The sequence below is a fragment of the Centropristis striata genome, chromosome 20, assembly GCF_030273125.1.
Source record: "Centropristis striata isolate RG_2023a ecotype Rhode Island chromosome 20, C.striata_1.0, whole genome shotgun sequence".
Classification (NCBI taxonomy): Eukaryota; Metazoa; Chordata; class Actinopteri; order Perciformes; family Serranidae; genus Centropristis; species Centropristis striata.
Window position 1 is genome coordinate 24,868,689 of NC_081536.1, and position 16,043 is coordinate 24,884,731.

The 16,043-nt window shown below is 46.3% G+C and overlaps 1 protein-coding gene across 1 annotated transcript; it reads right to left on the minus strand.

Moving 5' to 3' along the window:
- Positions 1–549: 549 nt before the first annotated feature.
- On the minus strand, positions 550–15,925 carry LOC131993697 (calcium homeostasis modulator protein 2-like). The gene is made up of 5 exons (XM_059359696.1): positions 15,870–15,925; positions 3,290–3,317; positions 3,094–3,179; positions 2,278–2,897; positions 550–1,419 (listed from the first exon to the last, which is right to left on the minus strand). The coding sequence occupies exons 4-5, from the start codon at positions 2,827–2,829 to the stop codon at positions 1,006–1,008; spliced, it is 966 nt and encodes a 321-aa protein (XP_059215679.1). The 5' UTR covers positions 2,830–2,897; positions 3,094–3,179; positions 3,290–3,317; positions 15,870–15,925; the 3' UTR covers positions 550–1,005.
- Between the last annotated feature and the right edge of the window lie 118 nt (positions 15,926–16,043).

The following is a 16,043-nucleotide window of genomic DNA, read 5'->3' on the forward strand; positions in this document are numbered from 1 at the left end:
CTGTAAAATCACTTTGATCCATAATTTGTGACAAAGGGTTGTACACTTGATCTCAGGACCATCCTGACTGTTCACTCACTCAGTATCAAGCATATTTACTGTATCACTTTTGAGAAATTCAGCCTCAAAGTTCCTTCTTCTGCATTGAAAAAAAGGCATTATGCTCTATATTTACTCTACTGTAAAATCCCTTTGATCCATAATTTCTGAATAAGGTTGATGCAGTTGTCCTCAGGATCATCCTGACTGTTCACTCACTATCAAGCATATTATTTACTGTATCACTTTTGAGAAATTCAGCCTCAAAGGAACTTTTTCACAGCTGAGCTGTCACATTGATGGTGGCACTGTTTGGTCAGTTAGATTATTATTGTTTGTCATATGCCAACACTTAGTACCCTTTGTCACACGGGCAAAGCAGGTAGGCTTGTCAACAAACATGGTCAACATATGCAGACACATATTACAGGTTAATGTGTCCATCTTAGTTACAGTTCTACATGAATGGACCTGCCACCTTATTGCCCCATACATTTGAATTTAAAAAAAGTATATATATTTTATTGTCAATGGTAAATGTGGTAATTATTTCTTCAGAGAATATGAATGCCGAAACAACATAGGAAAGTGAGATATTTCTATGACATACTACAAATCATATTTTGATGCTTGTCACCTGTTGAAGTCAATATTTCCCTCCAAAACTTTATTTTTACCACATGAAAAATAGGAAAATACAGCATGCATGACAACATAACAATATTGATTCTGCATCTTCTTCTGCAGATGCTGAGATTCTACAAACCGGTTGAGAATATATTTGTTAAAGAAAATTGTGCGTGATTGTTAGATTATCTGTTTCAGAAAATAACTACTTTAGAGAAACAGGAGTGGGGGATGGAGTTGTACTGTTGATGCTATTCAATGATCCAACAAGCGTTCTGCTTGAAGCATTCTGATGTCTTTATGGTTGCAGTCATTGAACGATCTTCCAGAAGAATACTGTCAGCTGAGCATGTCCATCTCTTTCTCCATGGCCTCTACATTATTCTCCAAGCTGTACATGGCCCATTTGTTGAGCCTGCTGTACAGAGGCAGTCCATTTTTCTCCCTGTAGAGGTAGACACCAGTCACTCTGTTCCAGTTAGTGCTACAGACAGGACTAACACTCTGGTGTTCAGCCAGCTCCTCCTTCTCGTCCTTCTCCAGTGCCACAAAGCCAAAGAAGCTCTTAACGTTCTCTGCAGCCAGGAGGCGGGCATGGACAGCTGCCGTGCGTTGAAAGAGGGTTTTTTCATTGGAGCGATACTGGGACCAGTAGTTCTCCTGCTGGTAGCCAAGTGGAGAGCAGCAGCGCTTTAAACACAACATCAGGAACACTGTCAGAGACATTCCTGCCACCAGCAGCCAGCCGAACAGCTGAGAAAGAAAAGACAGAGTTAAATGGTGTGTGTGTGTGTGTGTGTGACAAGGTTCAGTTAGTTTTAATTCATTTTTAGAGTGAGTTTGCTAGTTTTTAATTTAGTTTTTATTTTTTGAAAATGCTTAGTTTTAGTTTTTTTGTAATGGGCTATGTGTTGGGTGCAAGATTCAAAGAGGTCATAATAAATTTTGCCTTTATTTCCTTTGGTTTATCCAGCTCAGCCCCAATAAGGTTATTAACTCTTACAGTTCCAGGTGATTTGAATTTTGGTTCGAGTATAGACATCCCAGTCTCAGTAAACATATTTACCATGTGTTCCTGCATGTTCAATAACAGAATCCTTTCTAATAGAAACACTGGCTTATGTATGAAAAAAAGTTGACAAAGACGGAAACTAAGAATATTTTCACTATAATTTTAGTTAGTTTTAGTTACTTTTGTAACCACACAATACAGCTTCAGTTATCGTTTTTTTCAAAAACTCTTTTATTTCAGTTAACAAAAATGTTTTTTCAATTCTAGTTTTCGTTAACTTTATATATATATTTAATAACCTTGGTGTGTGATTGAGGCAAAATGGGGTTCAGATTTTGTTTCGGTAATAGTGTCACAACTGTGCAGGATCCAGCCAGGAAACGTTACAAGTGTGCTTGGTTTTGCAAACAAAATGAAAGCTGAGGTTCTCTTTAAACTCAGTGCTTCTGGTGCTTGTGCTCATGAGCACAAGCACCAAGAAGTACTGGGGGGTAGGATGTGAATGGGATCACATTAACTACGCATGCTACATTTCTATTAAACACATAACGGATAAAACTCAAACGGTACTGCAAAAACAAAATAAAGTAGTCCACTACCTGTGATTCATATTTTAGTCGTCTCTCAATCTCAGACCAGAAGCCTTGCAGCTCTGTTGGAACACTTTGTTGACAAGGGAATTTGGCTATAACCTCTGACCCCTGATCTGCAGGGAAGCCCTCCACAGTGCTCGGATCAACAAACTCACTGAGGGCACACATGTAAGCCTGGCCCTGCAGCAGAGATATAACTGCCCACGTCAGCGGAGCCACCACAGCTCGACCAATGACAGTTCCCAGAAGAGCAAAGGCTGCTGCTCCTGACAGCTTCCGGCACTTTCTGAGCCGACACTCAGATACCAGGTCCCAGGTGCTCTTGTTCATCATTATTCCTATGAGGAAAAATGCCAGTGCTGGTACACCAATGACAGCCAGGCCATAGCGGTAGTTCCTCCCAGAGGAACATGGACATTCAAAGGCAAAAACATTATATGCAGTTTGGCCTGCCACAGTGCCCAGAGCGATCAGACCGTTGAATATCATCACATCTTTGCTTTTGAAGAAGAGAGACACAAACTTAAAGTTCTCTGTGACGAGTGCAGCAGCAGCCATGATCGGAGGTAGGCTCTTCACTGAGAATAACACAGGAGAGCTGTAAGTTGGTTTACAGCAATGTCAAGCTGGAGAGACAGAAAGACAAATCAAAATACAAATAGAACTAGAAGTTTAAGATAATTTTCTGTTTTAGTGATTTCTGTTGTTGGAAGTTTTGTAATAAATGGATTAGTTCAGTTGCAGAAAATAAGAGCCACATATAAATCCTGCAACTGGATTGAAAACAAAGAGTCACAATGTAATGCAGTCAAGCAAACTCACGCTCTGGCAGTGTCCTGAGGCGGGACATGTGACTCAGCCTTAGTAATCCATTTTCAACATCCAGTGGACTGATATCTCAGGAAGAACTGGAAAAGTATGTTGACGTTAAAACATGAAATCAACTTTATACATGTAGGACTGAAAAGAGAAGTCCACTTTGAGTCTGTAAGCAGCCTGGGCACCAGTGATGACTCACAGTCAGGAACTGCCCCCCGGTTTCCTCCCTAGTGGAAAAAAAATGTGGTCTGTAAATGGAAACACATGTTGCTGATCACAGAGCAAAATGGCGCAAAAAAGTGGGACATCCCAGGAATTGAGAGCCTGGATAATTCACATATTAAATCATAGTTACAGACAAACTGGCCTGAGTGTGGTGATAATGATTGATGCAGACTAAGCTGTATCATATTAAATTATATTTAAATATTGAGAGACATGTGAAATGAGTGGAGAAACATAAAAAGGGAGACGCCTAACATTGTGACTTGTAAGACCAATGCCTGTGTGCATTAATGGGCATATTTGTAAGCCTTGCTAGCTTTTTTTATCTTAAGGTTCCGTACTAGGCTTCCTTGTTATAGGATTTTCTCTCAGATTATATAATGGTTTTCCTCTGACTGTTCAGAAGATAAAAAGATGATTGAATACATGTCAATGTCATTGCAGTAAAAAAATACTAATACTATTTATAATAGTTTATAGATTAGATTAGATTTGACCCACAGCGGGGAAATTTCTTTGCTACAGCCGACCACAAAAATTGCACACAAAATTATTTCCCTTTTAGATAAAGATAAAAAATAAACAATCAAATAGAAAAATACATTTAACAATATAAAATATACTATATACAACTTAGTGCAAATTAAGTGAAGAATGTGCAAAGTGCAAATTATATGCAAAATGTGCAGAAAAGAAAGAAAGAAAACTACAACACGTTCAGGTTGTGCTGGTGTTGTACAGTCTTATGGCAGCTGGAATGAATGACCTGTGGAAGCATTCCTTCTTACACGGTGGATGTAACAGTTTGCTGCTGAAGGAGCTGCTCAAAGGCCCCACAGTGTCCTGCAGGGCCTGAGAGGGGTTGTCCATGATGGATGCCAGCTTGGCTAACATCTTCCTCTCATCCACCTCCTCTATGGAGTCCAGTGGACAGTTCAGGACAGAGCTCGCTCTTCTAATCAGGTTGTTATATAGCACTGTCGTGGCAATTTTGTCCGAAAAAAAGCAAAATTAAACTTAATCAAAATGCCACTGATGCACCATGGGCGTGTGGTGTATGCAGGCAAAGAAGCTGAAGTCCATGCACAGATGTGAGTTCCAAAGGTTTATTTAATCCATTACGAGCAAGCAAACAAAGAGAACAAAGAAATCATGTCTCCTGCTACCTCTCTTCACGCTGGTAAAAAACCATAGGCCCACCCAGGTGCATGCTGGCCCTCTGCCTACCCTCCTACCTTTATAACATCAGGCGCCCATGGTGCCAACCGAAATTCCAAAAAACACAAAAATACTATGTAAACTAAATATGCGAAACAATAATGATTAATATAATATATGTTTCTATCAAAATAAACAAACGTCTTGATTAATCAAACGATACTCATTGTTATTAATAAACTAGATAAACAACTAAATACTAACAAGAAATAAATAGCTCCAACAAGCACCTTTCAAAAACAAGATTACAAAGTGCTTTAGAATCAAAACAAGACTTAGTAATAAAAAATTAGAACATACAGATAGGATGAACATTTCAAATAGTTAACCAAATGCCATCAGTTAAGGGAAATCAATAGAATAAAGGGGAGTCTTATGTAACCAATTTTAGGAATTTAAAATAGAATTACAGTATAGATTAAACCAATAATGAGACCAGTATCAGAAGTAAACTAAATTCGCTAGGAGCCAATGTTGAGCAACCAATAATGATTCAGACAAGAAAATTAGAGTTTGAGTAGCCAGTTAAGGGTTGAGAGCTGGATGGTGCATTCGAATACAATCGGAGTTCTGAAACTTTGCCGATACAACAAACACAATAACAATTTAATACTTTCTTCTTTTACTAATCCCAAGTGCGTTTCTTCACCTGGGTTACACCCTCCCCTCCTGAACTCATGCACGTCCCTGTGCATGGTAGACAGTTAAATGATAATTACTCGAGGGGTCAAAGCAGGGGGCTGAACAGCCTCCTCACCATCACTTATGACATCCGCCCAAGCTGTGGACAGCCCTTGAAAAAGTGATTTCACAACTGTGATCAGAGGATTTCCCACACAGTATAATCAAGCTGTCGTGGCGGCTGACGGTTTCTCTCAGATCTCCGGACAGAGTCATTTGTATCTGTATTTTCCTCTGTATCCATTTGGACTGTTCCATCCTTTTCTTCCATTTCGCCTGTTTCCTCCTTTCTTTCCCAAGGTTCTGCACCCCTAGTGCCATCCTCCTCCCCATCTTTGTCTGACATATCTGAGGGAACTGGAAGTCGCTCTCCTTGTTGCTCTGAACTGATGACTGTCGCTGAGACCATGTGAACCAGTAACTCTGCCACTTAGACCATGTGAACCAGTAACACTGACGCTGAGACCATGTGAACCAGTAACTTTGCCGCTGAGACCATGCAAACCGGCGACTCTGCCGCTGAGAGACCATGTGAACCGGTAACTTTGTCGCTGAGACCAATCAATATGTGCTGTGTGTGAGTCTGAGTGTGTTTGTGTGCGTGCGTGACTAAATGCGTGTGTGCATGTTTGTGTATGTATACTTACAGATGTGTATGTGGGGGAGGGAGGGGTGGGTTTTGTCATTTTTATTGTTTGTTTTTATTCTTTTTTTTTTTTGTAAAGCACTTTGTGTTGCATTTTTATGTATGAAAAGCGCTATATAAATAAAGTTTGATTTGATGATGTGAACCGGTGACTCTGTCGCTGAGACCATGTGAACCAGTAACTCTGCCGCTGAGACCATGTCAGGGTTTTCCCTGCCATTATACGGCTTAGGCGCGGCGCCCAAGCATTTTTGCCTCCCGTCTAAGAGAAAAAATAGAGCAGGTTAGCAAAAATAAATAAGAGCCGAATTGCGTCCCATTGATCTTTATACGTTGCCGGCTATTTCCATAAACGGACATTTCACCTTCTCTGTTTAAAAAAAAACGTGTTTCCCCTACATTCATTCAGCAGTGGCGCACCGCCGCTGCTGAATGCATTAATTACGTGCACCGCTGTGAAATTTCACATGATCATTAATATCAATGCACCACTAATGATTTCTTCTCGCACTGTGTGAGCACAACAACACACAACGTTATTTTAGACTTGTTTTGAGTCATCAACGAGCGCATCAAATCCTGTCTGACCCTCTTAGGACATCAACGTAAAAGGGAGCGTTCAAGCTTGTTCCCGAACTCTAAAGCGAGTAGCGCAGGTACCAGAGCAGGAATTTCACGAGGGCCACAAAGGCCACGGCCTCGCTCCTTGTCTCACCGTCTGCGTGTGTGCGCGCGCCGAACTAAATCCAATCAACCTGTCCGGGCGGTAGGGTCATATAAAAATATATATATATATACAGTATTTTCCGCACTATAAAGGCGCACCGGAGTATAAGCCGCAGCAGCTAAATTGAATGATGTGTACATATATAAGCCGCACTGGACTATAAGCCGCAGGTATTTTAATGTTTAATTACCATATGTAAGGGTTCGTGCACAGAGGGGATTGTCGGGAAAGAGATGGCTGCTTGAGGAAGCTTCTTTTACAGCCAGATCCATAATGAGGGTTTGTGCATGAAAACTTCCTTTGCACAAACTATCTCGCTCTCGTAATGTCGGTCTTGCTCTCGTTCTGTCTCTCGTACCACTCTCGGTTTCACTTTTACTTTTCCGCGCTACCTGTTTCACTCTTTTCCAGCGCCCTGCCAGGTTGGCCCGGGGTCCTTCATCTGCCGCTGATTACGTAACACAAAACGCTACGGCACGGCGACTCCGACAAACTAAGTAGCTTTCGACACAAATACACACAGAGAAGTGAAAAATAGCTTAAAAGTATATGAAGGACCCCGAGCCGATCTGGCAGCCGAGCCGATCTGGTACGTACACCTGCCTCCAGCTTTTCCTGCTGGAGCCCGCCGCTCCTCGCAGACCGGTCATAGAGCCCATAGAGTTAAAGTTGGTGGACTGTAACCTGTAAAATCCATAGATTTAGGAGGTAACCTAATGGCCGTTAGCTGTAAAAATCCATAGATTAGCCGCACCGTTATATAAGCCGCAGAATCGAAAAATGGGGAAAAAGGCGCGGCTTATAGTCCGAAAATTACGGTATATATATATATATATATAAACACCTTTCTTGTATATATCTACGGGTAGGGGGGCCATCCGTCCGGCTTTAGGCCGGACAGTCTGGCTTTTAAATGCCCTGTTCGGCTGCAGGCGCAGCCGACCATTTTCGTGTCCTGACCTATCAACACATGGCTCATTTGAATATTCAAATGAGCCATGTGTTGATTCGCCACAACCGGCTCACACAAAGTTGCTACAAAAGCAGCAAAGGCAAAGCAGCTATTGAGAGACATGCTAGCACTGACAAGCATCGAGCTAATCGGAGTATAGCTCTGCTTAAAACCGGATCATACCAAACAAATATCTGCTTGCTTGTCCGCAAAGTGTCCTCCTTTTTGATGTAAAGGAGATGGCCACCCTACCAGGCGGTCAGAGGTCAGAATACTCTGTTGCATATGCCATTCGTTAGCCGCGAGCTAACATTAGCTAAAGTTAGTTAAAGTTAAAGTTATTTGAAACACACTAAACTGTGACTAACTGTTTTGAATAACTTCCTGTTGCTAAACGCATGCCGCTTTCAAAATAAGAGTGCAGTGTGTTAACAGAATTAACCACAGAATTTACAAAAAGACTGTAAAAATAAGATGCCTTAAATAAAATATACAAGAACACTTATTCTCCTTTAAAAATAAATCTTAAAATAGGCAATGATTACGTTCAGTGTATATGATGGAATAGTGGAATTAGATCTGTGGGGGGCCACCAAATTTGGGCTTTTATGGAAAAAAACACTGGCTGGCTGCTCCATGTCCTAGTGGAAAGAATGTTGACAGCAATTAAAAATGACACAGTATTGGATAACAAAGATTTCATAATACGGGATCTCCCGACTGTGAAAAATGTTATGTGAGGTGTTTGCTCTCATTTAGCTCTCAAAGTGCACAAGATTGATGCATTTTACTTTACAAGGAGATGGTTCTTTACCTGCTTGACTGTTTCGACTCCAATCTTCCTCAGAAGCGTCATTACTAGTCCTTAAATTAAATTCAATATGGACGTGGACTTAAAATCATTGTTTTATTTTATGGCCTTGATACCCTGGCTTTTGGCCTTTGTGCCCTCAAAAAATTGACAACACAAAAGACCAAGTGGCCTTGCCTCTAAAATGACGAAATTCGAGGCCTGGCAGGTACTAAGACTTTTCAATCCCCCCCAGCCAGGAACTCCTGCCATGGAGAAGTTTGTTCGGCGGTTCTACGGGACCAATTCAGCCAGAAGAATTAAATGTTCAAAAGGGGGCTGTGAATTGTGCAAATAAAGTGTAAATTACAACTAAAGCAAATTGAATCTGTTTTTTAGTTACCCATAGTAATGATAGTGGTCAAAATTATGTGAAATTGCAGTTTTTGGTAAAAAAAAAAGCTTTTTGAAAAAATGGCCGAGGCACGCTAACCCCGCTGCTTCAGACCTCTAAAAACCCAGGGAAAACCCTGCATGTGAACCAGTAACTTTGTCGCTGAGACCATGTGAACCAGTAACTCTGCCTCTGAGACCATGCAAACCAGTAACTCTGCCTCTAAGACCATGCTAACCTGCGACTGCCACTGAGGCCATGCGAACCTGCGACTGCCACTGAGACCATGCGAACCTGCGACTGCTACTGAGACCATGCGAACCGGCGACTGCCACCGAGACCATGCGAACCGGCGACTCTGTCGCTGAGAGACCATGTGAACCGGTGACTCTGCCGCTGAGACCATGTGAACCAGTAACTTTGTCGCTGAGTCCATGTGAACCAGTAACTCTGCCGCTAAGACCATGCGAACCGGCGACTGCCACTGAGACCATGCGAACCTGCGACTGCCACTGAGACCATGCGAACCTGCGACTGCCACTGAGACCATGCGAACCTGCGACTGCTACTGAGACCATGCGACCCGGCGACTGCCACCGAGACCATGCGAACCGGTGACTCTGTCGCTGAGAGACCATGTGAACCGGTGACTCTGTCGCTGAGACCATGTGAACCAGTAACTTTGTCGCTGAGACCATGTGAACCAGTAACTCTGCCTCTGAGACCATGTGAACCAGTAACTCTGCCTCTGAGACCATGCAAACCAGTAACTCTGCCGCTAAGACCATGCGAACCGGCGACTGCCACTGAGACCATGCGAACCTGCGACTGCCACTGAGACCATGCGAACCTGCGACTGCTACTGAGACCATGCGACCCGGCGACTGCCACCGAGACCATGCGAACCGGTGACTCTGTCGCTGAGAGACCATGTGAACCGGTGACTCTGTCGCTGAGACCATGTGAACCAGTAACTTTGTCGCTGAGACCATGTGAACCAGTAACTCTGCCTCTGAGACCATGTGAACCAGTAACTCTGCCTCTGAGACCATGCAAACCAGTAACTCTGCCGCTAAGACCATGCGAACCGGCGACTGCCACTGAGACCATGCGAACCTGCGACTGCCACTGAGACCATGTGAACCGGCGACTGCCACCGAGACCAGGTGAACCGGCGACTCGGTCGCTGAGAGACCATGTGAACCGGTGACTCTGTCGCTGAGAGACCATGTGAACCAGTAACTTTGTCGCTGAGACCATGTGAACCAGTAACTCTGCCTCTGAGATAGGGCTGAACGATATGGACAAAATTTCATATCTCGATATTCATGCCAGATATCTCGATATAGATATGATACAATATGACTACGGCTTTCGGTGAAAACCAAGCATTTTTCAGAAAAATAAAAACATCATAATACAAAAGAGTGCAGTTTTATTGATTAGAACTCACTGCCAGTCATCAACATTAACATAAAGTCACTCAATAATAAATAAATTTAAAAAAATTAACATTTTACTGCAGCTCCGCTTTGACAATAAATAACCAATGCAGCAGCTGGTGGAAGGTGAAACATTGAAAGTGCATTGAAGTGCAACATACGGTGCATAGTGCAGCACACGGTGGTGTTGTTTCAAGTGGTGAAACAAGTTGGTTGTGTTCCCTTGCTTCGTCGCATTTTTCGCCAAGCACGACCTGCACAACACCTCGCTCTGGTCGACATCATCCTTTCTAAATCCAAAATACCTCCAAATAATGGAGGATGATTTATGTTTTGGCACAAAATTAGATTCTGCACTGCCACCGGCCGCATTATCTTCCGCACTCATGTCACTTTTCTTTTGTTTCTTTCGTTTTGATTTCCCCGCTGTGAATGTCCTGTGTGTGTGGCTGTGTGCGTCTCAGTCTACGTCTCCCTCACTCCCACCCTCCTATGTTTGTCATTGGTTGGCTTCAGCTGTCGATCCACAGCAAGCATGAAATAAGCTTTGTGGTTGGCTGGCCGTAGTGGTGCGTTCAAGGGCAATCTTAAAAGTAATGTTTATGGTGACTGCCAGAGCTTTACATGCAGGGCGAGCGCGGGGGAAATATATCGTTTATATCGCTGCTTTTCCGATATTAATATCTTGAATGTTCATATCTCGATAAAGATACGATAACGATATATCGTTCAGCCCTACTCTGAGACCATGCAAACCAGTAACTCTGCCGCTAAGACCATGTGAACCGGCGACTGCCACTGAGACCATGCGAACCTGCGACTGCCACTGAGACCATGCGAACCGGCGACTGCCACCAAGACCATGCGAACCGGCGACTCGGTCGCTGAGAGACCATGTGAACCGGTGACTCTGTCGCTGAGACCATGTGAACCAGTAACTCTGCTGCTGAGACCATGTGAACCAGTAACTTTGTCGCTGAGACCATGTGAACCAGTAACTCTGCCTCTGAGACCATGCAAACCAGTAACTCTGCCGCTAAGACCATGCGAACCGGCGACTGCCACTGAGACCATGCGAACCTGCGACTGCCACTGAGACCATGCGAACCGGCGACTGCCACCGAGACCATGCGAACCGGCGACTCGGTCGCTGAGAGACCATGTGAACCGGTGACTCTGTCGCTGAGACCATGTGAGCCAATAACTCTGCCGCTGAGACCATTTGAACCAGTAACTTTGTCGCTGAGACCATGTGAACCAGTAACTCTGCCTCTGAGACCATGCAAACCAGTAACTCTGCCGCTAAGACCATGCGAACCGGCGACTGCCACTGAGACCATGCGAACCTGCGACTGCCACTGAGACCATGCGAACCGGCGACTGCCACCGAGACCATGCGAACCGGCGACTCTGTTGCTGAGAGACCATGTGAACCGGTGATTCTGTCGCTGAGACCATGTAGCCAGTAACTCTGCCGCTGAGACCGTGTGAACCAGTAACTTTGTCGCTGAAACCATGTGAAACAGTAACTCTGCCTCTGAGACCATGCAAACCAGTAACTCTGCCGCTAAGACAATGCGAACCTGTGACTGCCACTGAGACCATGCGAACCTGCGACTGCCACTGAGACCATGCGAACCGGCGACTGCCACCGAGACCATGCGAACCGGCGACTGCCACCGAGACCATGCGAACCGGCGACTCTGTCGCTGAGAGACCATGTGAACCAGTGACTCTGTCGCTGAGACCATGTGAACCAGTAACTCTGCCGCTGAGACCATGCAAACCAGTAACTCTGCCACTAAGACCATGCGAACCGGCGACTGCCACTGAGACCATGCGAACCTGCAACTGCCACTGAGACCATGCGAACCGGTGACTGCCACCGAGACCATGCGAACCGGCGACTCGGTCGCTGAGAGACCATGTGAACCGGTGACTCTGTCGCTGAGACCATGTGAACCAGTAACTCTGCCGCTGAGACCATGTGAACCAGTAACTCTGCCTCTGAGACCATGCGAACCGGTGACTGCCACTGAGACCATGTGAACCTGCGACTGCCACTGAGACCATGCGAACCGGCGACTGCCACCGAGACCATGCGAACCGGAGACTCGGTCGCTGAGAGACCATGTGAACCGGTGACTCTGTCGCTGAGACCATGTGAACCAGTAACTCTGCCGCTGAGACCATGTGAACCAGTAACTTTGTCGCTGAGACCATGTGAACCAGTAACTCTGCCTCTGAGACCATGCAAACCAGTAACTCTGCTGCTAAGACCATGCGAACCGGCGACTGCCACTGAGACCATGCGAACCTGCGACTGCCACTGAGACCATGCGAACCGGCGACTGCCACTGAGACCATGCGAACCGGCGACTGCCACCGAGACCATGCGAACCGGTGACTCGGTCGCTGAGAGACCATGTGAACCGGTGACTCTGTCGCTGAGACCATGTGAACCAGTAACTCTGCCGCTGAGACCATGTGAACCAGTAACTTTGTCGCTGAGACCATGTGAACCAGTAACTCTGCCGCTGAGACCATGTGAACCAGTAACTTTGTCGCTGAGACCATGTGAACCAGTAACTTTGTCGCTGAGAACATGTAAACCAGTAACTCTGCCTCTGAGACCATGCAAACCAGTAACTCTGCCGCTAAGACCATGCGAACCGGCGACTGCCACTGAGACCATGTAAACCTGCGACTGCCACTGAGACCATGCGAACCGGTGACTGCCACCGAGACCATGCGAACCGGCGACTCTGTCGCTGAGAGACCATGTGAACCAGTGACTCTGTCGCTGAGACCATGTGAACCAGTAACTCTGCCGCTGAGACCATGCAAACCAGTAACTCTGCCACTAAGACCATGCGAACCGGCGACTGCCACTGAGACCATGCGAACCTGCAACTGCCACTGAGACCATGCGAACCGGTGACTGCCACCGAGACCATGCGAACCGGCGACTCGGTCGCTGAGAGACCATGTGAACCGGTGACTCTGTCGCTGAGACCATGTGAACCAGTAACTCTGCCGCTGAGACCATGTGAACCAGTAACTCTGCCTCTGAGACCATGCGAACCGGTGACTGCCACTGAGACCATGTGAACCTGCGACTGCCACTGAGACCATGCGAACCGGCGACTGCCACCGAGACCATGCGAACCGGAGACTCGGTCGCTGAGAGACCATGTGAACCGGTGACTCTGTCGCTGAGACCATGTGAACCAGTAACTCTGCCGCTGAGACCATGTGAACCAGTAACTTTGTCGCTGAGACCATGTGAACCAGTAACTCTGCCTCTGAGACCATGCAAACCAGTAACTCTGCTGCTAAGACCATGCGAACCGGCGACTGCCACTGAGACCATGCGAACCTGCGACTGCCACTGAGACCATGCGAACCGGCGACTGCCACTGAGACCATGCGAACCGGCGACTGCCACCGAGACCATGCGAACCGGTGACTCGGTCGCTGAGAGACCATGTGAACCGGTGACTCTGTCGCTGAGACCATGTGAACCAGTAACTCTGCCGCTGAGACCATGTGAACCAGTAACTTTGTCGCTGAGACCATGTGAACCAGTAACTCTGCCGCTGAGACCATGTGAACCAGTAACTTTGTCGCTGAGACCATGTGAACCAGTAACTTTGTCGCTGAGAACATGTAAACCAGTAACTCTGCCTCTGAGACCATGCAAACCAGTAACTCTGCCGCTAAGACCATGCGAACCGGCGACTGCCACTGAGACCATGTAAACCTGCGACTGCCACTGAGACCATGCGAACCGGTGACTGCCACCGAGACCATGCGAACCGGCAACTCGGTCGCTGAGAGACCATGTGAACCGGTGACTCTGTCGCTGAGACCATGTGAACCAGTAACTCTGCCGCTGAGACCATGTGAACCAGTAACTCTGCCGCTGAGACCATGTGAACCAGTAACTCTGCCTCTGAGACCATGCAAACCAGTAACTCTGCCGCTAAGACCATGCGAACCGGCGACTGCCACTGAGACCATGTAAACCTGCGACTGCCACTGAGACCATGCGAACCGGTGACTGCCACCGAGACCATGCGAACCGGCAACTCGGTCGCTGAGAGACCATGTGAACCGGTGACTCTGTCGCTGAGACCATGTGAACCAGTAACTCTGCCGCTGAGACCATGTGAACCAGTAACTTTGTCGCTGAGACCATGTGAACCAGTAACTCTGCCTCTGAGACCATGCAAACCAGTAACTCTGCCGCTAAGACCATGCGAACCCGTGACTGCCACTGAGACCATGCAAACCTGCGACTGCCACTGAGACCATGCGAGCCGGCGACTGCCACCGAGACCATGCGAACCGGCGACTCGGTCGCTGAGAGACCATGTGAACCGGTGACTCTGTCGCTGAGACCATGTGAACCAGTAACTCTGCCGCTGAGACCATGTGAACCAGTAACTTTGTCGCTGAGACCATGTGAACCAGTAACTCTGCCGCTAAGACCATGCGAACCGGCGACTGCCACTGAGACCATGCGAACCGGCGACTGCCACTGAGACCATGCGAACCTGCGACTGCCACTCAGACCATGCGAACCGGCGACTGCCACCGAGACCATGCGAACCGGCGACTCGGTTGCTGAGAGACCATGTGAACCGGTGACTCTGTCGCTGAGACCATGTGAACCAGTAACTCTGCCGCTGAGACCATGTGAACCAGTAACTTTGTCGCTGAGACCATGTGAATCAGTAACTCTGCCTCTGAGACCATGCAAACCAGTAACTCTGCCGCTAAGACCATGCGAACCGGCAACTGCCACTGAGACCATGCGAACCTGCAACTGCCACTCAGACCATGCGAACCGGTGACTGCCACCGAGACCATGCGAACCGGCGACTCGGTTGCTGAGAGACCATGTGAACCGGTGACTCTGTCGCTGAGACCATGTGAACCAGTAACTCTGCCGCTGAGACCATGTGAACCAGTAACTTTGTCGCTGAGACCATGTGAACCAGTAACTCTGCCTCTGAGACCATGCAAACCAGTAACTCTGCCTCTAAGACCATGCGAACCGGCGACTGCCACTGAGACAATGCGAACCTGCGGCTGCCACTGAGACCATGCGAACCGGCGACTGCCACCGAGACCATGCGAACCGGCGACTCTGTCGCTGAGAGACCATGTGAACCGGTGACTCTGTCGCTGAGACCATGTGAACCAGTAACTCTGCCGCTGAGACCATGTGAACCAGTAACTTTGTCACTGAGACCATGCGAACCAGTAACTCTGCCACTAAGACCATGCGAACCGGCGACTGCCACTGAGACCAAAATTTTGAAGCAACCAAGTAGATTGGTAGTTGTGTATACAGATAGCTTTCCCCTGAGACACCGGTGTTGGTCTCTTGCATGCAATGTTTAGACTTACCCTCTCTTCTCCCTCCCCAAAGACAACAATTACAAATCTCACAAAAGTTTTGTTAATCTAAAAAGTTACCATCAAGATGTAACTTCTCCTTGGATGGAAGTGTGTGCAATGGTTGGTTTAAAAAAAAAAAAGATGATGTTTAGTATGATTGATTTGCATTAAGTCATGTATTTAAATATACATTTCATGTTTGTGTTTGTTGAAATGGAATACATACAATGTTTTATGTATCACTTTGTGCAGGATTAACAATTGAATAATTTTTTAAAAAGCCTATCTTTTCAACCGGTGAACGGGGGCAAGTGGGTCCAGAAGTCATCCAGCTGTTCTTGGACTGTGGGGGTGTCTGTATTTTCAGAACCTGATGACACACAATACCAAATTTATTCCTACATTATAAATACTCAATTGTGAATTAATATTTTATTATTCAAAGGAAGTAGTTAAGACAGCAGATGTT

Bases quoted from the DNA above. Each gene is read 5' to 3' on its own strand.
- LOC131993697 (XM_059359696.1), bottom strand. From the start codon at position 2,829: ATGGCTGCTGCTGCACTCGTCACAGAGAACTTTAAGTTTGTGTCTCTC. The intron at 1,420-2,277 runs GTAGTGGACTAC...TTTCTTTCTCAG, and splicing joins GACTAAAATATGAATCACAG to CTGTTCGGCTGGCTGCTGGT.